General features: G+C 48.5%; 1 protein-coding gene across 2 annotated transcripts; it reads left to right on the forward strand.

Annotated features, from left to right (window-relative positions):
* Positions 1 to 202: 202 nt before the first annotated feature.
* DET1 (DET1 partner of COP1 E3 ubiquitin ligase) lies at positions 203 to 13,877 on the forward strand. 2 transcript variants are annotated; one of them, XM_054837197.1, is made up of 5 exons: positions 203 to 304; positions 1,090 to 2,198; positions 5,201 to 5,391; positions 7,038 to 7,229; positions 10,977 to 13,877. In XM_054837197.1, exons 2-5 carry the CDS (start codon positions 1,116 to 1,118, stop codon positions 11,164 to 11,166), a joined length of 1,656 nt encoding a protein of 551 aa, XP_054693172.1. In that variant the 5' UTR covers positions 203 to 304; positions 1,090 to 1,115; the 3' UTR covers positions 11,167 to 13,877. The 2 variants fall into 2 exon arrangements, with proteins under 2 accessions (XP_054693172.1, XP_054693173.1); XM_054837198.1 differs by having other exon boundaries at positions 13,468 to 13,765.
* Positions 13,878 to 20,591: the final 6,714 nt, after the last annotated feature.

Here is a 20,591-nt window from a genome sequence, read left to right on the forward strand (position 1 = left end):
GATGGGTGCAGGTTGCAGGGGGTGCCGGGTGGGTGCAGGGTGGGTGCACGATGGGTGCAGGTTGCAGGGGGTGCCCGGGCGTGCCCCCAGCGCTCCCTCCCGCCGCCAGGGGGCGCTGGCTCCCCGGTCTGCTGACAGTCTGGCCCGGCACCGGCCCGCCTCGCTGCCCCCCGGCCGGAAGCGGAAGTCGGGGTGTAATACCCTCCCGCAGCCGCTGTCGCGGCGCGTCGTCGTGCTGTGGCGGAAAGATGGCGGTGGCCATAGAGTGAGCGGCGGCGGCGGGACCCAGCGCCGGGCCCGAGCGGTGAGCGCAGCCGCGGCCTCCTCCCGCCCTGTGCCCCACCGGATCCTTGCCCGGCTAGGAGGCCACCGCGGCCCCCGGTTCCCCCGTGTCCCTTCACCCTCCGTGCCGGCGGGAGAGCAGTCGGGGGCCCCGCTCCCATCGGCAGGCGGGCCCGCAGCTTCCCCTAGGCTTTCCCTGGATTCCGGAGTCCCTCCACAACCCCCGGGTACCCAGGGCTCCTGCGGCTCCCCTCGGCAGGCAGGCCCGTAGGCCTCCCCTTTCCTCCCGGTGACCCCTCCGTGCTCCCCAGCTCCCTCTGTTCTTTCCAAGCTGCCCCCTGTGCCAGCCTGTCAGCGAGCAGGACTACGGATTCTTCCCGAGTCCCCGGACTCCCTGTCCGGTGTCTGGGGCCTTCCTCTGTTCCCTTGGTGCCCACCTGTGCCTGCCCCTTCCCCAGCTCCCTCCATCCCCTCCCGGTGCCCCCCTGTGTCTCTTTCTTCAGCAGACAGGCCTCCAGATCCTATCACCTCTCAGCGCACTGGGGTTCCCTCTGGGCTCCCCCTGTTCTCCTTGGTACCTCCCACTGAGGTCTTTCTCCCAGCCTCTCCACCATTCCCCACTGTCCTCCTGTGTTGTCTCCCCTTTCCAAAGGCATGTCTGCACCTTTCAGCTGCACCCCCCGGCTCCCTGAGTGCTACCGGGCTTTCCCCAGCCCCATCTCTGCAAGCAGGTCCCTCAGTACCCTGAATTCACCGCCCCTTATATCTGCGTGGTCCCAAGGCTCATGTGTGCTCTCTCCCTGACAGGGTAAAGATGAAGTAGAGCTCTGACCATGGACCATGATGCCCCCACGATCAGGCCCCGCCGCATCCAGAACCAGAATGTCATCCATCGCCTGGAGCGCCGCCGGATCAGCTCGGGCAAAGCCGGCACCCACTGGCACCAAGTCCGTGTCTTCCACCAGAACGTCTTCCCCAACTTCACCGTGGTCAACGTGGAGAAGCCGCCCTGCTTCTTGCGCAAGTTCTCCCCTGATGGCCGCTACTTCATCGCCTTCTCCTCTGACCAGACCTCTCTGGAGATATACGAGTATCAAGGCTGCCAGGCGGCAGAAGACCTCCTGCAGGGCTACGAGGGAGAGATTCTGGCCAACGGCAATGACCAAAGATCTGTCAACATCAGGGGGCGGCTCTTCGAACGCTTCTTTGTCCTGCTTCATATCACCAACGTGGCCTCCAATGGGGAGCACTTGAACCGTGAGTGCAGCTTGTTCACTGATGACTGTCGATACGTGATTGTTGGCTCTGCCGCGTACCTGCCTGAGGAGCCTCACCCTCCCTTCTTCGAGGTTTACCGCAACAGTGAGTCTGTGACCCCTAATCCCCGGTCCCCCTTGGAGGATTATTCCTTGCATATCATAGACCTCCACACGGGCAGACTCTGTGACACACGGACTTTCAAATGTGACAAAGTCATCCTGTCTCACAACCAGGGGCTGTACCTCTATAAGAACATCTTGGCCATTCTCTCTGTGCAGCAACAGACTATTCACGTCTTTCAAGTTACACCCGAGGGTACGTTCATCGACGTACGGACTATTGGCCGCTTCTGCTATGAGGACGATCTCCTGACTCTGTCTGCGGTCTATCCTGAGGTGCAGCGGGACACTCAGACAGGGATGGCCAACCCCTACAAAGAGCCCTTCATAAACTCTTTGAAGCACAGGCTGCTGGTGTATCTGTGGAGAAGGGCTGAGCAGGACGGAAGCGCTATAGCGAAAAGAAGGTTCTTCCAGTATTTTGATCAGCTGAGGCAGCTCCGCATGTGGAAGATGCAGCTTTTGGATGAGAACCATCTATTTATCAAATACACTAGTGAAGACGTGGTCACGCTGCGGGTGACAGATCCTTCCCAGGTACTGCCTGCCTCCTCAGGCTGCTTGTTGCTTTGGGGCAAGTGCTGAAGCAGGTACAATGCTATGAGCTGCGTTTCTTAGCTGAGCCTGTGAATGGTGCTTAGGATCCCCAGTACTTCATTCTTGTGTGAACATTTGAAGCCTCTGATATTCAATAACTTTTGTATCTTTTGCTCTCGTAATTTCATTGCTTCCTTCTCAACTGAAAATGAGAGCAAAAAGATCTGACGTGGTTATCAAGTCACCTTTCTCCAGGGATTGTTCCCCATGCTCATAGATGCTGTACAACCCTCTTCCCCTCCCAAATCCCCCGCTGATTTCTTTTTTTAGCTGCTATTTCATGTAGTACACTTAGATCGTATAGGTAGTCTCTCCCTTCTCTCATGCATCTTCAAGCATGTTTTTCAAATATAATAGTCTTCATTTTTCCCCTGTAGAATTACCTTTTCTATTCTGCCTACATAGTTACTCTTTCAAGCTTCAGTGAGAGATAGTATTTATGAGCTCTCCAAATTGGAGTAGCAGCTCTTAGATCTAGATAATGTGCCAATTGCTTCTTCTTTCAGTTTAGTACTAAAGAAGTCAAATAACAGCAAATGTAGCTCAGTCAGTGCTGGGTCCCTCCAGACATTTCACCATTCCACAGGTTGATGATCTTTTTTTCACTACTGTGAGAGTGGCAGTCAGGTTTTGAGCTCTGTAAGAAGGATTTTTTTTTTAACCAGTTCTATTCCTTTAATCCACTTGATTTTTATTCTAGTGAAAGTATTTAGCAAGAATTTGTAATAAATCTCCAGTGCTGTGTGTAGGTCTGGTTGTTCCCTAGATGTTTGTTTTTCTTTCATATCCTTCTTTTCTTCCCTATCTGCCAGATCCAGAACTTAGGTCCTAGAAGAGACGAACAATAGTTCTTTGTGTGTTGCCTTAGTCTAATTCTTCCTGGAAGATGACTCTGGTTTGTTTTATTTTTCTGTTGTGTGGTGTTTGTTTGGGGGAGTTACTTTGGTAGGTAATAGGTGAGGCTTAATCTAATGAATTTTACCCATTTGTGTAAAATTGAGTGGCTGTCTCAAGACCATCAAAGCTTTGTGGAAGTGGCCTGCAGCATTCTGCTTGTTGCTGGGTGCTCCTGACCCTGATGTAAATGTTTGTGGTAGGCTTGGCTCCGCTCTCTGCAGTGGTTACGGAGGCTTTTGTGCCTGGTTTGCTGCAGCATGCTCTTGACTCGCTTCACCCGAGGGTTACTTTAAGATGCAGGTTATGGCTTGTTTGCGGCGTTCCACAGGCGGTGTGTTTTCTGCTGGAGGAAAAACATTTCATTTCTCAGTTCTTTCAGGAGATAATTCCAGATGTGGAGCAGTCTCTGCAGACTTGCCTGAATGTAGGCTTTATATTAGGACTTCCTGAAGAAAACTTGGCTCACAAAATACCTACAGCTCTGATCTTTCTTTCCTCTATCAGAGAGGAACATGAGGTTTCATCCAATTTCAGGCTTCTCTCTTCTCCCTGGCTTCTCTGCCAAGGCTGAGGAAGTCGCTGTTCATGCTTGTGGGTTGCTTGTATTTTGTCAGGGTCTGTGCTGAATCATTACAGATTTTTAATTGTGTGCCATGTATATGTAGCTTGGGGTTTTTGTTGTTCTAGGCTTCTGTTGCAGACTTGTCAGCTTTGCTGCGTGCTTTTTGTGACACTTGACTTCTGCCACCCATGCTGTGATGGTGTTTTGTCTGTGTCACAGGTGCTACTAAAAAGCAGTGAGGGTAGGTCCTCTGGTCAAGGGCATACTCTAGATGTGTCTGTGTGTTAACCTGGCAAAGGAACTTTTTTATTTAAGGTTAGAGGATACTCTGTGCAATCTTCAATGATGTAAATAGTTTTTCCGTCTGTTGTCTCCACTTATTTCTCTCTGCTCCAACCCTGTATCTCAGAAGGGCTTCCCTTTCTTCAGGCAGTAGTCTAGTGAGTAACCTCATCTAGCGTGCTTAATTTTGACATGTGGGGGCTGGATTGTATTATCACAATTTATTTTGGGGCTGTAAAACAAACAAACCTTGTGATATTTGCAGGTGGGTGGGGTGGGCAGAGTGCCTGCCGTCATCCCTGAGCATTGTTTGGGAGCAGGAGGTGAAGCATGTAGAAATTGCCTTTATTGACAGAAGATTTAACCAGATATGTGCATATACCATGGGAATTAGCTACCTTTGAAGTAGAGGCAGGTTCTTACTTTGGGGTGCTGGGGTGTTAGCACTCCTGTCTCTAACGAAAGCTACCTGTGATGACCAAGGATTAAATCTGCCCCTTTCCAATGGGACAGGAATGTCCTCTCCCTTCGATGTAGCTGCGTGGACACAATGTCACCTTTTTCCCTGTTTCTTGCTTGTTTGTGCCATGAAACACTGCCATTGCCAGTCCCCATTGTGGTGCCTGGGCCTTCTTGGTGAAAGTCTGCATTAAAAAGAAGTCATTAGTGTCTTTCAGATTTTCATTTCTATGCCGGCAGGGTCCCTGGAGGGCACAACTTTATGTGGGCAATGGTGTAGTGCACAGCACACTAAAAAGGCTCATCTCTGTGTAATGGAAATATTAAGAAAGGGAAGAAAATAATGTCTCTACACAAAGGAAAAAATAATTTGTAGCCAGCTAGCACTGGATTTAAGATCATTTTGTCAGCAGGAATGAAAATTAAATTTGGCACTTTACAAAGTGTTTTGGATTTGGTGGCGGGCAGAGAGGAAGAGAAAACAGAAATATTGACATCCAGTTTGAGTTGAAAAATTGGAAACCCATTAAGTTTTCTTCATAAATAATCACCGTTAAGAGGTGGATAATTTGGTACCTGTTGAGGCATTTGAATAGCAGAATGGATTAGTGTGAGGATGTGGGATTCTCCTGCACTGCAGAGAAATTTGGATAGGGTCTGCGGTGTCATGCAGGGAGAAGGAAGGGACAGCTTCCCCACCTGTGCTCTCCTGGGTAACCGCTGCCTCTGCCTCTCTCCCCAGCCTTCATTCTTCGTTGTGTACAACATGGTGACCACAGAGGTTATTGCCGTATTTGAGAATACGTCTGATGAGCTGCTGGAGCTGTTTGAGAACTTCTGTGACCTCTTCAGGAATGCCACCCTGCACAGTGAGGCGGTCCAGTTCCCCTGCTCAGCTTCCAGCAACAACTTTGCCAGGCAGATCCAGCGCCGGTGAGCCATTCGGAGCATGCTTTATACCGTATAGACACACGCTCACCCCCGTCAGCTGAAGGCTAGTATCAAATAACGATGGCAACCCTGAGAGAACCAGTTCCTCTAGTCACTGGGTGGTGCAAGGATCTGGCTTGTACATGGTTCATCTTGCAGCCTAATGCATCTGATTTTATGTTCCGCAGCATCTGTCTTGGTACAGGAAGGAACAAAGCAGTGACAATCCAGTGCTTAGAAGAAGGAAAAGGAGTTTTGAGGGAAAGAAGTTTCTGGCTCTCCTTGAGCAGTAACTCTTCTGGAGGTTATTAAAGTGTTACTGCCCAGTAGCCTAGGTCCCTGAAGATAAGATTTGTCAAGATGTTGGCATCATCTAACTGGACATACTTTGCCAAGTGGCATTCTCTGAATTTAGTGTGCATCAAACTGGGTTCTATAGCATTTTCTCCAACATCAGTCATAAGCGTGTGGTTCTCATCAAACTGTGTTAGGAGAAAGAAAACTCATCTGCCTAGACCTATTGTGAAAGCTGAGCAAAATAGGGTTTCTAGAATGTGCTTTAACAGTCAAATGTTGTTTTAATTAGACAGAGTGTGTTATTTCTCTTGGAATATATTTTTATGTGACTCAGGGTGTTTTGTTCTTCCAGTGACTTGTTTCACATCATCCAAAGTACTTGGCAATCACTTATGGGCATGAGACTTCTGTTGATTTTAGGTTGACGTCACATAAGTAAGAGGAAGTTGACTGTGTCTATAACTTTCTAGAGCTGCCTGTCAGGAAATCCATAATGCTTAGTGGAAGAGAGAATGAGGGAGCTCGCTGCAGACACCTGAAGAACAGCTCCTGCCTTGTGTTAGAGAGGAGAATCTTTTCATCCCCTTGGCTAGAGGGGCCTGTAACAGGAGTGTTTAACTTGTATAGCAAAGTATAATAGAGCATAATCCACAGCAAGCTGGCTTTTGGCTGAGTGTTTCTGGTCAAATGGAATTGTTTTACCTTCCCTGATGTATGACATCTGTGCAGCTGATCTGTTCTTGCACATAGAAAGCTCAAATTTTACTTGGAAAAAGAAATCTAGCTTGTGTTAATCTCTCCACCAGGAAGAACTTTCAGCTTACTGTAGTTTCTGAAGTGCATTAGGCTTCTTGTCAAGTTATTTCTCATCTAAGCTTTCTCCCTTTCTGTATTTAAAACAGAGTGGCTAGAGAGAGGGGGATTCTCAAGTCAACGTTAAGGCTCAGCTGTTACTGTGTAAACCTCTGGCTTTTGCTTATGCTGTTTCCAGGCTTCATGGTAAAACTTGGATTGACTGATAAGCTGCTAATCCATCTCTCCCTGTTTCTGATCCTGTTCATTTCCTGTACTGCAGAGCAGCTGGAGCCAGACCTTGTGGGTAGGCACAGTCTTGTCCTTCTGTCAGTTTGGACTTTCAGAGCAGAAACAGTAATGATGAGGGAGGATAAAAAGGTCACCAGAACTGATTGATGCTTGAATCACTGTGATACATCTTTGGAAACGAGCTGATTTAGTTCTTACACTGCTGCTGCTGTTTTTCTTTGCCTACCAGTTTTCTTCCTTAGTTTATTTAAGCTGTGCTGTTCACCTGTGGCCTTTGTGAGTAAAACCTGTTTCTTGGTTTGCTACAGGTTCAAAGACACTATCGTGAATGCCAAGTACGGAGGGCACACGGAGGCCGTGCGGAGGCTGCTGGGCCAGCTCCCGATCAGCGCCCAGTCATACAGTGGCAGCCCCTACCTCGACCTCTCACTTTTCAGCTATGATGACAAATGGGTGTCAGTCATGGAGCGGCCCAAGACCTGCGGTGATCACCCTATAAGGTACGGAACAGGCCAAGAAGCTGTATGTGAGGAGAGCAGTGCGAGAGTAACTCTAAACCTTCCATGTGGCATCAAATGTGCAGAAAAGGGGGTCGATCGAGGCCTCTCTTTTTTGACATCCCTTATTTCAGCAGTCCCGCAAAGCTTGGCCTCTCTCCTTGCAATAAGAGTTTTATCTTATAAGTGTGGGAGGGCTCCTCAGGTTTTCTCACTGATCTGCCTTGGGGAAGGTTTGGGTAGTGAAGCCTGAGCCTTTTCCATATGAATGCTGTTGTTCCTCCTCCTCCTCCTCCTGTCTTGCAGTCCTGCCTTTGTGTTTGGGCTGTAGAGTGATGTGGTTCTGGATGCTGGCTTTCCTGTGCCGGAAGGATCCCTTTTAAGCACGTGGGTTTAGCTGGCAAGGATGATCTGGTTTATCTTGTGAATAAAATAGCAGACGAGTTAGGGGTTATTCAGAATGCTTGTGGTATTGATTTAGCTATTTTCAGACTTTCCTTGTTTACAGTTCTCACCCTGGGAGCTGTACTCCTCTTCATACCCTCCTTCTTTCTGTGATCTATAGGAAATTTGTTTCTATAGTAGGTGTAAGGGCCATTCTGTGCCTCTTCTGTCTGAGACTTCAGTACTGGCAGAAAGAATAAGTCTGAGCTTGGTAATAAGGACGTTTGCAATGTTTCTTGCAGAAAAAACACAACTATTTATTTCCTTTTTTTGTTGGCTGCAGCCATGGCTGCAAGTAGTGATGGTTAAAAATCCAACATCTCCAGCCTGAAAGGCTCAAAGAGTCTGAGTTCTCCATGCAGAATAGCCTTTCCACTTATAGTACTGCAAAAGCAAACCTATGCTCTGAAAACAAAGAGAGCCTTCAATGCCTAAGTGCTTTGTTTAGTGACTGCACACATGTTGGGGGCTCAAGCAGCCTAGGGAGACTATTCTGGCTGGTTTCCCAACTTTAGTTTCATCAGTGCATTCTCAAAAAGTGGTTTCATGTTTCCCCTGGCCCTGACTCAGGTGGCAGGGAACCTCTGATTATTCCTGCGCTCTCAATTCCCAAATTATGTATATTTAATTGATTTTTCTGCCTGTATGATTTGGTTTGATCTCTAGCTCCCATGTTATCTGCAGAGAAAAGCCTGCCCTTTCCACCTTGTCATGCTTGATGTTGGGAAAACTTGCAGGGCTGCAGTTGTCTGCCAGCGCCAACCTGCGTATGGCTCCCGCAGACAAAAGGGAGCAAAACCGCAGTCATTTGCTGCGGTTACGTCTTTGTAGTAAACAAAGTGAAGTGCCACCTTCGCTCCCTCCCCTGAGCAAACCGGCATTTCAGAGCCAGAGCTGTTAAAGCTCAAAGCTGTGCAGAGTCAATTAGGACTTGAATAGGCCCTGGGAGCAGTGGGGCTCCTGGTTTTTGGAAAGTAAGCAGAAGACGAGGTGCTAACCTTAACCATTCAGTAGCTGAAATAGTGCTGCTGTTTTTCTCACATGCAAAACAAAGGGATTAATAAAATAATGCTGCTGCCTGTTGTGGTTGGAGGGCCTGGAAATGAAGGGCCGCAGGATTTGTAATGTAAGTCCTATAATTGGCCTGAGTGCAAAACCCTTCAGCAGCTAAGGGTGTTATAATCTGTGTGCGGTTTCCTGGCACAATGTGTGAGATAGAAAAGCCTCCATACCTTTTACACATCGGTTTCAGCGCCTCTGTGCACTGTGTCCTTTTAACCCTTAGTGCCTTTCTGCATCTTGGAAGGTTCAACTCTCATCTCTGGCTACTTGAGAGACCAGCGGCTGTTTGCTCTCAGGAAGGAAGGACTTTAGGTTCCCCATCACTGCCGTCTTCCAGTATCTTTTCAGGAGGCTTGAAGAGATATTCACTGGGTGAAATGATGGCACTTGAGAGGAAGAGGCTCTAACACAGCCTTACCTGTAGTAGGGGGTCTCTAAAATCCATCTAGATGGCTAATAAGGAGCCATTTAACCAAAAAAATTGGTCTGCAGATAAATCTTCCATTTTCATACAGTTTGAAAAGGCTGGTCTTGCTGTTTCTGTTGACATACAATTTTATATTGCAGTGCCTAATTTATCCCCAGAGTGAGAGCCCATGGAAATGGCCTCTGATTGCAGAGCACTTTTAAAAATAGATTTAAAAATACCAAACTGAGCACATCTTTGAGATTACAGGGAGCTTCATCTTGAGTAGTAAATTATTGTGAATTGGGAAGAGAGAGGAGCAGACGGGGAACTGTGCTTTATTTAAAGAATGACCCTCTGCATACCCAGCCTTGTGTAGGAGGGAAAGGGCTTTTTGAAAAGCCAAATACCAAGATTGTGACTCTCTTGCTGGGTTCTTGTGTGCAATTTTCAGGCAGGGCTGGCTGGCACTTTGATTCAGAGGAAGAGAGAGGAGAGTGGCCCTCCAGGAAGAACATGAGGTTCTCAATAGGCTGTGTTTTTAAAATGTGGAGTATGTCTGCTCCTGAAACAGCATCGCCTGTATCTGTCATCACCCGTTCTTCCAGGCTGAGAGCTGAGTGCATTGTATTACTGGCGGGGGGGAAATGTGCTCTGATATTAAAAGCATTCTCTGAGTTAAAACCAGAGGAAAATGCAAAATACCCACATGTACTAAGTGATGGTGGAAAAGGAAACAGCTGGGAAGCAAAATGGCAATTCTGTGCCTGAAAGTGAAAGAGCAGACAAAATGGCCTAAGGAGCTGAGACAACTTCAGAGTGAGGACTTGAGTTAGAGCCCAGCCACTTTGTGAAGATACCACATCCCAAACCCACCCACCAAAGTCTTGGGGAGGGTGGGGTCATCACAGAGAGTCCCCTGTTCCCACAGCAGTGCAGGACAGTGGTGTTACCTTGGCTTCTGTCGGTTACACAGAGTATGCAGAGAAGGGTAAAGAAGCAAAGAGCTTCCTAGACTCGCCTGTCTCTTCAGCACTGTTTGCCTCATCCCCTCAGCAATGTTTGTTTTGTGCTGAAGCTATGTTCCAGAGCTCACCTGTTTGGAGACACTAATGAGCTTGACCCACAGGCACATTTGTGCATGACAGCAGAAGGACGCAAGGTTTTCCTTGACCTCTGCTCTTACTGTGATTGTCGAATGCTATCAACCAGGTACTTCTTGCCCAGCCTATCTTGTTAATGTTTTTGTGATGAAAATCTAAATGGAACTGCAAAACGTCGCTTGATCTGTAAAGTACAACATGGTGCCCTTGAGCAGAATTGGATCCAGCTGTTTACCTTCCTCAGCTGAATGGGGATGCAGCAATACACAAGAGCAGCAGTGTAAAGCCTACCTGGCAGCAGCAGGAGAGGAAGGGGGTGGCCTTACCCCCGGAGTGAAGGCCATTGCTAAGGGAAGTGAGCTCAGTTCTGTACAGTATATCTGCCTTAGGGATCAAGGGAAGCAGCTTGCAGCAAGAGAGGGTGGAGAGCCAGCATACGTGGGGTCTGGACCAAACTTATTCCCTCTTGTGAAGTCAGAGATGTCCACCAAAATGACAGGCAGAGTTCTGTCACTGATGATACTAAAATGAAGGCAAGCTTTTCTAGACAGTGGAAAACTAGCTGCCCCGGGAGGGACTTTCCTGTGTAGCCAAGAGCCAGACACCCAGCTGAGGACCTTCTGTCCCTGAGGGAGTACCAGCAACTGAACAAGGCACTTGTCTCTGTGTGTGAAGAGCCCAGATGGCAAAGTCAATAGTCAGGAACAGCCATAATTGACTTTCTCTTCCTTTCAGATTTTACGCTCGTGATTCTGGCCTCCTGAAGTTTGAGATCCAGGCGGGACTCCTGGGGCGACCCATCAATCACACAGTGCGACGCCTGGTTGCGTTCACCTTCCACCCCTTCGAGCCCTTTGCCATCTCAGTGCAGCGCACTAACGCAGAGTATGTGGTTAACTTCCACATGAGGCACAGCTGCACATAGTGTGACACGTAGCTGGGGCAGCTGCTCTCCTTGGGTCTGGGCCTTTGCCACAGACGCACCAAAGCCAGACACTCGCGCCTTCTAGGAAACCAAACCATCACTCATGTCAAGAAACCTGACCTGGGAGCTCCTACCAGCCGGCATCTTGCAGGGCCCTCAGCTGTGGAAAGCCAATCTGCTCAAGTTAGACCTGTGAATTTTTCTTCTGACCCTGTTTATACTGTGTAGGCCCCCGCTGCATTAAGCACTGCTGCTGTTCCCTACTCCTGTTGATGAACAAAATGTAGCTGAGGTTCCTTTCCTGGTTTCCCAGAGGTGTGTCCGGTTTTTTTTCTCCTGTTGTAGGTCTTAGGGTGGCAAAGATGGAGCCTGGCAGCACATTTATGGAGTGCTCCCATCTGCACCGGCGCTATCCTACCTTGTTGACACAAACAGCCTGTCATAGAGGGAATGGATAGAAGCCATGGGGAGGGCTTAGAAATACAGCTACTCGTGTTTGTATCTTCAGTGTTACTAGGGAAATGAAATCCTCTTCTCATCCACACAATCTACTCACGTGATTTTAATATGCAAGAGGTCAGGAAAAAAAGGTGTGAGAAATCACTGCAATTGAGAGACATGAGGTGTGTTTGTGACTCTTATGCAAGTCATTTAATCTTTGTGCCTTAGTATCTGAAAAGCTCCAAGGTGAAAGGTGATGTGTTTATACCATGAAGCCAGGGCAGCTGCTGCATGTCTAGTGCATGAGGTGGTGGGCAGAAGGAAGACGGGCGGCTGGGAAGGGTGTGGGGAGCAACTCTGTGCTCACTTTGGAGGGACTTCTGCAGCATGGGGGTGAATCTTCATGGCCATCTGCAGGTTCTGCTGCTAAGGAGAAGGGAGAACCAGCTGCGTGTTGGGACTACGAGAGTGGAGAATTAGTAGCATTTGGGTTTCCCCAGAAAGGAAGGAGGAGACCTGAATTAATGTGCATTGCAGGTTTGCAGTTAGGAGATGAGCTTGTTGACTTAGGTTGCTTACCTATCCCAGTTTGATACGCTGTTCTCTGTGAGAACCCAATTTGCTGTTCCCAGGCTTCAAAGCACAGCTGGCTGGTGTGTCGATGCTGACTGAACCACTGTGGTGTTCATGCTGCTGATAAAATAAGCTCCTGGGTGTAATATTACCTGCCACTGTGGGCTGGTAAGCATGCTGGCCTGCCCTTCTCGCTTAAAAAATGGAGGGTTTTGGTTGTAGGCTAACATTTGGGTTTTTCTGCACACAGGCTGGTTTATAACTGTGCTGCCAGGCAGTGCATCCCAGTGTTGCGAGGTGCTCCGTCGGAAGCTGGAGCCTGCTGTTGTCCCATGCCCATGGGAGGTACAGAGGGGGCATTAGAAAATTTGTGCTTATATATGGGAGACCCTGTACTTTAAAGGACCCTGTGGGTATCTTGTTTGGACCAAAATGGGCTGTGGGTGATGTGTTGTGGCCACATGCCTGTGAAGAACAGTATTGAAGTCATGCATTCATTTTGCATGGTAATGCATAGGAAAAGAATTGTGTGGGGGGTTGGTGCTTGCTTATAGCATGAATAGTGGACCTTGTAATGGAGGGTGCCCAGGTGCCCTTGAATCAGCCTTTACTCTCTGTCTCATGGTACTTCTCTCCTCTCCTGGCCTTGCTAAACTTCTTTCTACGGTAAGACATTGTATTTCACCGCTCTTTCTGGTGTTTGCCCTGTTGGTTTCTCAGGTCTGTCAGGAGCAACTTCAGGTCAGAAAGACTGCTAATAGAGGAGGTGTCAGGCCACGTGTGCTTTAGCTCCAGGTTCCTCGCCATCTAATAACACTATTTGTCAAGGTTTTAGGTTTTTATCCTGTGATCCATTCCTCAAACATTCAATTAAAGCTCCAAGTGGAGAATCATTTGCACATTGTACATCATGGATTTATTTCCTTCTGTATCACTCTCACATTTGTTCACGCTTCCAGTATGAGACTTTTTTTTTTACTTTCCCAAAGCTCTCAGCAGCTCCATCCAAGACTGGGTTTACTCCTTGGCGGCACAGCCTGGGAGGTCAGTGCTTACTAAAATAGCTGTCAGATCTCCATTTAGATTCCCCCCCCCCCCCCCCGGTGGCAAAAATATAAACTGCTTCAGCATTTCTGCAGTCAGGGCTTTAGCCAGATTCAGGCTGTCCTGTGTGAAGCAGAGAGTATGGCATGGATTGTTGGACTTGGGGCTGAGAGACCAGAGATCTGTTCTTAGCTCTGCTGTTAAATTGTTCTGTGACTGAGGGCAAATCTCTTTCTGTTCCAGATGGTGTTTTCTTCTCTGTAAATGAGGCCAAAAACATATTTTCAGCTTTTGTAAAACACTTCAAGAGTCATGGATAAAAAGTGCTGGATAAGTGCTAAGTATTTTCTTATTATGTTTGCAGACAAACTGATTGATCATTCTGGGTACTAATTGCCTTGGAGTAGCATAGCAGATCCTCCAGTCTTGGCTGCTGCATTTTATATCTACAACAGAGTTAATTTTATTACAGAAATGTATTGAAAGAAAAGTCTCTCATGCTTGAAATTTTGATTCTTTTATTTAAGAAAGAAAATGTGTGTGGTGGGGAGGGTGGGAGGAAAGGGGAGATATTTTCTACCTGATATTTTTCCTAGGCTAGGATGAAGATTTGTCAGCAACACAAGACAAAAATGGAATAAACAGAATTTGCTTTAAGAGCCTGATTTATTGTCTTTGTCTTACAAAAATCTTAATGGTGCAGATGGGAATCCCTTTGCTAAGAAGCACGGCAGGGGTGTGCCTTCACTACAGAGGTATGTTGTGTGTGAGTTTACTGCCTCTTCCTGACACTTGGAATACCAGTGTGCTCAAGGATGTTCCTACCTGAGGCATTTCTGTAGTTACTGTGGATTTCTCAAATTCTTGTCTACAGGAACTAATGCTGGGGGAGGAATTCTTGGCCTGCAGTTACGTTTTCCCCTTTATATATTATTACTAGCCCAACTTGTATACAGACACTCTTCCTTTATTCCATTTATAGCATTTGTCTAACCTTGTCGCCATTTTCTGCTGATAGTCCACGATCAAGAAGTGAAAGCTGAACACACCTTGCTTGGCAGAAGAGCCATCACCAGCCCACTGCTTTTAGGTTGGGCTGAGGCACTTGCGTTTTCGACTGCCTGCTGCTCCCAGCCGCAATGCAGCTTTGCGGAACACTGTAGCTAAGAGCATGCAGATGGGACCTTCCCAAAATCTGGGATCCTGGTGTAATCCACTGCTACTCTGCAACAACCCAGCAACATCCTTGTTTATGTTAGTTCCTCTTAAGCTTCGGCATCTTGGGCATGAAAGCCACTTTCCTTTGAACCCTTCCTCCATCTTCAGGTGTGCTTTCCTCTGGAGACCTTCAGCATGTCAGAAAGCTCTTGAGCCTGTGGCTTTTCAGATAGGCACTAAGTGACAAGGAGATGCTTGACATGGAAACCATGTTCGGCAGCAGAATCCCATCTTTTGTTACTTCTTGTGCTGCCTTTGCTTTTAAAAAAAAAAAGTAAAAGCAGGACACTTGCAATATTCTTATATAAAATGCATTAGAGAGCGAGCCACAGAAATCCCATTAGAATCAAACCTATGTATCCATTAACAGCGTGTCCCTGCTAAAGACTCTTTTCAATTAACATTCCAGAACGGAGCAGCTGGCCCTGATTTAGCTCCCTGATGTTCTCAGGGTACTTAGAGGACCTTCCTTTTGCTTGGATGCTGGCATCTATTATGCTTCCCTTGGTCCTTTTTGACCCAGCTAGGAGAATCAGATTTCTGATGCTTTAAAAAGTCTCTGTCCTTGTTTGTGTCCTCTGTTTTGCTGCTTTTCTACCAGCTTTTTCTGCAGGATGTCTCAGGGCTGTGGGCAGAGAGATGGTAAAGGCTGGATGGCAATGAGGCATGTGGCCCTCTGACAGCTTTTGTCCTTGTGTGAACCTTTATCAGGTGCACACTGCAGAGCAAATAGATGGTCCTGTGGGTAAGCAACAGGACAGAGTTTCTGGGTTTGCTTTTGCCTTGCTTTCAGAGTTTCAGAGTCCAGGCTGCTGATGTGCCCAGATCCTTGTGCTTCCCTGTCTTGTTACGTGGTAGTAAAAGCTTTTCTGGCCAAATACTCCTCAGGAGGAGGGAATGGCGAAAGGGCTTTTATTTTATTTTATCTTTTTTCTTTGCTTTGGGGCTGCGGGGGACGTGGGCTGAGCTATGCAAAGTCAGTCATTGTAACAGTAACAGCCTGGCACTACCTGCCCACCAGGCTGACTGCTCATCAGGCAGCGGTGTCCCCTGCTAGAGCCGTTTGCTGGCTAAGGTCTGATTTGCCTTTGTTTCTCTCAGGGAAGAGCTGTACTTACTGTGTAAGGAAATGAGTTCTCAGAAAAATACCGATATGGGAAAAACCCTGAATTGCACATTCTTTTCCTGATATTTTGACATAAAAATACTGCACTGGTTTTAGAGTAGCAATCTGGAAACTAGTAATTCGTGGGTAACTACTGTGGTCCTGCATGTGAGGAGAACTGAAAAGGGGCTCAGTGCCCCTGGTCCCAGCAGCTATGGGCTATGCTGCAGCACCTGGGTAATGTGTTGGCCCTCACTTGGTTAACAAGGAGTGGAGGACATCGTACAAACCCACAGGCTCTGCATTTGTGCAGAGGGAATTTTTTACTGTGTCTCTTGTTTCTTACTTTGCAGAAGTCAAATCCTTTCCCATGGCAGCTTCTAGCTGTTGCAGGTGATTGCTGCCTGTTCCTGGTTTTGTGAGGATGCCAAGTACACCTGAAAACTTGAGGGCAGTTTTAGAGGAGCATGGCAGGGAGATGCTTGGTGGGTGCCCAGGGTCCTTGGCTGGTCAGAGGGAGGAGGACTGCAGGGAGAGGTCCCTTCCAGGGGAGCTTTCCTAGAGGAGGAGCGGCAGCACAGTGCTTGGCCATTGTGGAAGAAAATCTTACAGAAACTGCAACAGGGCAATGGGAAGTTGTGGGTAACACTATGAATCCCTCAGAATTTTCTGCATTCTGCTTTGTCCAGGTACAAACTGGAGCCTTTGGAGGAGTTTATTTTCTGTGGGTGACAGAACTAGTTTGAATTCAGCCTTTTTAAAGCCAGGAGCATGCTACTTCTACCCTCCATGGCTGTCCTTCTCTTTCTTTCTCCTCAGTAGCTTTGCAACGTGCCCAGTGTGGGCCAAAGCACACTTTGGGCTTTGCCCTACGGACTCCCTGAGCCCCTGTATGTGCTGGTGGTGGCATCCAACCCTGGGCCTGAGCCCTGCCAGAGGACAGCCCAGCCCTGGGGTGCCGGAGCCAGGGGATGTGTAGGACCAGCTGTGTGTGAGGGTCTGGGAGGGCGAGAACCAGGCAGGTGGCAGGGAAGCCCTGCTGGAGCTGGCCAGCCGTTGTCCAATGTGATTTTAGGGTGTTAATAAGAGCAATGGGCAGCACCGCATCCCTCCGAGTGCCTGCTTGCTGCCGCTGAGCTGGTCATTTGATAACTCCTCTGTGCTTCTCAAAGGCGTAAAATGGAGCGATGCCGGATTAGATGTACCTGCTGCCCTTGGCGAGCGCTGGGGAGATATGGTCCTCACCCTCCCACCTCCGGCCTGCTGGTGCCCAGTGCTGTCACCATGGCAACAGGGAGAAACAGCCATCCGCATGGAAACGGCCTTGCTGTGCCCAGCAACCGATTCGGGGAAAAACGGTTCAAATGGTGAGTTTGGAGAAGCAAGGGACACTGGCAACCCTGTGGCAACCGGTAGGGAGCCCTGGCCCGCGCTGCTGGGCTGAACCCATGTCCTGCGGGATCTTGCAGCCTCAGCACAGTCCCCACGGTGGAACACCCCTCCTGAAACACCAGCATCACTCCTGTTGCAGAGCCAGCGCGCGCTCTCACATCTCCAGCTGTGAAGGATGGTTTTCATTGCTGCTGCCCTGTTTTTTTGGGGCTGGTCTCGAGGTCAGGGTAATATCCAGATTAGCTGCGCTGATACCTGCGGCAGCGTAGCTAGGTCACTGGTTCAGTCCTGACCGGTGAGTCCTTAATGCTAGCAAAATCCTCCTTTGTAAGGGAGAAGGGGCAGCTGGCAGCCAAACAAGGTCTCCAGTAACATAGGGCAGACGAATGTTGTGTCGACAGTGCAATTGTGCAGTGCAGCCCATCTGGCTTCAGGCAGCAAAGTCCTAGTTAATCTCTCCTCATCCTGCCTCCTACCCCCTATCCCTCCCCAGACAATAGCTCTGCCCACGCCAGCTTCTTCCTCGGAGAGCTCAGATTTGAAGATGTCGGTGCCAACCCACTGGCTCCAATAAGGGCTGGAGAGAGCAGCTCTGCCGTGTGGCTGCTGGAGACCCAGCAGGGTTTGTCCCAGTTTTACACTGGCCCTTTGGCTGCAGGACCACTAGGAAGGGGATCTCTCTAGCCGGCTGCGCTGCTGCTCTTGTGGGGATTTTGGGAAACAGGGCTGGTTTTATGACCATCTCCAAGGGTAGATCATTTTGGAGCATCTCCCAGTGCTGGAGCAGGCTGCTTCCCAGCTGTTGGCATTACAGAGAAGCCCTGAGGGCTGGCCTGTCTAAAGTCATTTGCATTCCTTGGTCAGTTTGACCCTGGCAGCTCAGAAAGTTGATAATTCACTTCTGTGGATTTGGCAGGGGCAAAATGAAAGGCAGCATCCAGGTTTTGGAAAGGGGCTGTGAGAGTGCCATGGCTGGCAATTAGGAGAGCAAGTTGTTTGCCTGCAGGCTGGTACTTGAAGAGATGAGAGTCCTGTTTCACCACCTTATCTTGGGACCTGCTGAAGGGGCTGGAGATGAGCGGCTGGGGGATGAAATATGTGTCTTTATCCTGCCCGGGGCCCCGAGTTTTGTTACCCGGAGTCTTGTGTGTGGTGAGAAGCCTGGCCTGCTGCACAGAGGAGCAGGCAGAGGGAGAAAGGGCCAAAAGCTGGAGTGTTTAGTAATGTGGCCGGGGGGCATGGTGGACATCAATCCCAGCCACTCTGGCTTAGAGTTTGGATTTGCAAAATGAATCGTTAAGTGGTGAAGCACAGAGGAGGGATTTTGGAGCCAGCTCAGAAGGGGAAGGAAGGTTTTGAGGACTGTCATTGCCTTAGAAAAGTTGGGGTTTTTTTTAATGTATTTTTCTGCATTTTTACCTCCATATTCTCTTTTCCGACATGCCTTTTCATTTCTCACATCTTGGTTGAGCATTCAGCCCCTCGCACCCAACCCTTTCTCCCTTCTGCCTCCTTTCTCTAGAAAAACAAGCTGTGCAGCTGCTCCTGGGAGCAGCTATCCCAAGTAACAGCTGGTAGGGCTCTGTAGCTGCCGAGAGGTTTGGGTCCAGGTCTGGATCTGTGCACAGCCTCTGACTCTTAGTAGATGTGGGCATAGGAAGAGTGTTAGGAACTCCAGAGAAAGGAAAGGACCCTGCCAAGTGGCAGTAGCGCAGGGGGAGCTTGGAGAGCACAGCAAAGGAGGATTGAGTGGTTTCAAAAAAAGGGAATAGCGTCAAGACTTGGCTCCCTTATGCATCTCCCCAAGAGGACCCTGTAGCCCTGCTTCACCATCAGCATAGGAACTTGGATGCTATTAGGCAGTTCATTAGTAAAACCTCTGAGCCGTTCCCATTGCCACTGAGTACCCATTAATGCCTCTTGAGGGGAGAGGAGAACATTGGAAAAGCACAAAAACAATCTGAGGGTCCTTGATCTCTTTTTGGTCTGAGAGGTCGTAGGCTGAGGTTGGAGGGGAAGAGGGGCTGGGGGCAGGGATGCTAGGCATGAAAGCAGCACCCGTGATTATCTGTCAAAGTGCAAAAACATAACCTGACTTGAACTGCTACTTCTCAAAGGCTCCCGAGGGGTGCTTTAGGGTTATAAACACCTACTCAGTGACCTGCTTTGTGCACATCCTCAGCCAGGTATTCCCACACCAGAGGGAAAGCCAGTAAAACCTGCACAGATGTCCCTAACAGCTGCAGCTGGGCTGTGGTAAACCACCCCTGCTGCTACAGTTTATTAGCACTGCAGGGTCTGTCCCCTTCTTGCTTGCTTGTGTATACAGTCAGCTGTTAAAGGACACTGACATCACTTAATTAATGGTTTAATTGAATCTCACAAAGGGATCGAAATTGGCTGCCTGACTCTTGTCACCGAGATGCTCACATAAGAAATAGTAAATCACCAATTCAGCAGAGAAAGCTGCAGCTCTAGGTAGAAAGTCCTCATTGCTGGGGATAGGGAAATAATTCTTTGCAGAATAATATACTGTTAGGGAGAAGGCTGGGGGAGGCTATTTTTTCCAAGCCACCAGGTGCCATCCCTATCCAAGCGAAGGGTAACTGAGTTAGACTAACCCCCCCAGGCAGTATGGCACTCATTAAGGGGTAAAGAGACCTGAGGTAGCATTTTTATCTGTAAGTCAGAAGAGTGTTTTGTGTTTCACCCCCTGTGCGATAGAGAAAGCTCCAGGTGGTATTTTAAAATGGAGGGCAAAACCCCAGAAAGGCCAGGGTTGAACCAAGATGAAGCTTTGCAGTCAGTAGCAAGCTTCTGAGCTTGTTTCACAGAAAAAGGCTTCTTTGAGAGCAGGGAATCAAAAGTTAGGAGGGAGGGGAAAGAAGAATGTCCCAAAGCAATGGGGAAGCCCAAAGGGAGAGGATGTGACCCTAATGAGGGTGCTAATGCTGTGGCTGTGCTCTTGACAAGTGAAGTAATTGCTGCTTAGGAGCAATGTGAGCCAGTAGAAAACAGTATTCCACCCAGGCGCCAAGAAAAGCAATTAGAACTGGTAAACACCAGTGGCTGACTAAAAGCAGGCCCTTAATTAATAGTTACATCTGAAGGGTAAGGAAATCATTAAGTGCTATTGGTGTCTATTAATTCCCTGCAAGACGAACAACAATAGAGTTTTAAGACTTCTTTCACCATAGAGCATGTGCAAGAAGGAACGACCGAGCCCTTGCACAAGGTGGGAGAGCTTGCTTTGTGTAACTGTGCTCTCCCACATCACTGATGAATGCCCCAGAGGCCCGGGATGTGCTGCAGAATAAACAGCTCAGACTGAGCAATAAGTTAGCACATGGCTTTGGGGGTGCTCCATTAGGGCAGGAGAGAAGGTGGGTGGAAAACGTGACTTCAACAAAAAGCTGCACAACTGAAACACTGTGCTGGAGACCTCAGGGAGGGTATGCAGAGCTGGGGGTTTGGAAGACAAATATTGCATGATACTGTACAGATTCAGCCATGGAACCATGGAGAGCAGTGTCAGTCTCTTCTGTCCAGCTCAGAGTGCTATATAAATATCAGCTGGAGGAAGAAGTAGGAATAGGGACCAGAACTAGGCAGGGCAGATCGGGTGATTAAAACTTCCCACTGTATAAGCAGT

Source organism: Grus americana, chromosome 10 (genome assembly GCF_028858705.1).
Source record: "Grus americana isolate bGruAme1 chromosome 10, bGruAme1.mat, whole genome shotgun sequence".
NCBI classification, from domain to species: Eukaryota; Metazoa; Chordata; class Aves; order Gruiformes; family Gruidae; genus Grus; species Grus americana.

What these genes read in the sequence shown, in the direction of transcription:
- DET1 (XM_054837197.1), top strand. Translation starts at nt 1,116, where the DNA reads ATGGACCATGATGCCCCCACGATCAGGCCCCGCCGCATCCAGAACCAG. An exon ending in GCCAGGCAGATCCAGCGCCG is followed by an intron (nt 5,392 to 7,037) that starts GTGAGCCATTCG and finishes GGTTTGCTACAG; the next exon opens with GTTCAAAGACACTATCGTGA. An exon ending in TGCGGTGATCACCCTATAAG is followed by an intron (nt 7,230 to 10,976) that starts GTACGGAACAGG and finishes TCTTCCTTTCAG; the next exon opens with ATTTTACGCTCGTGATTCTG.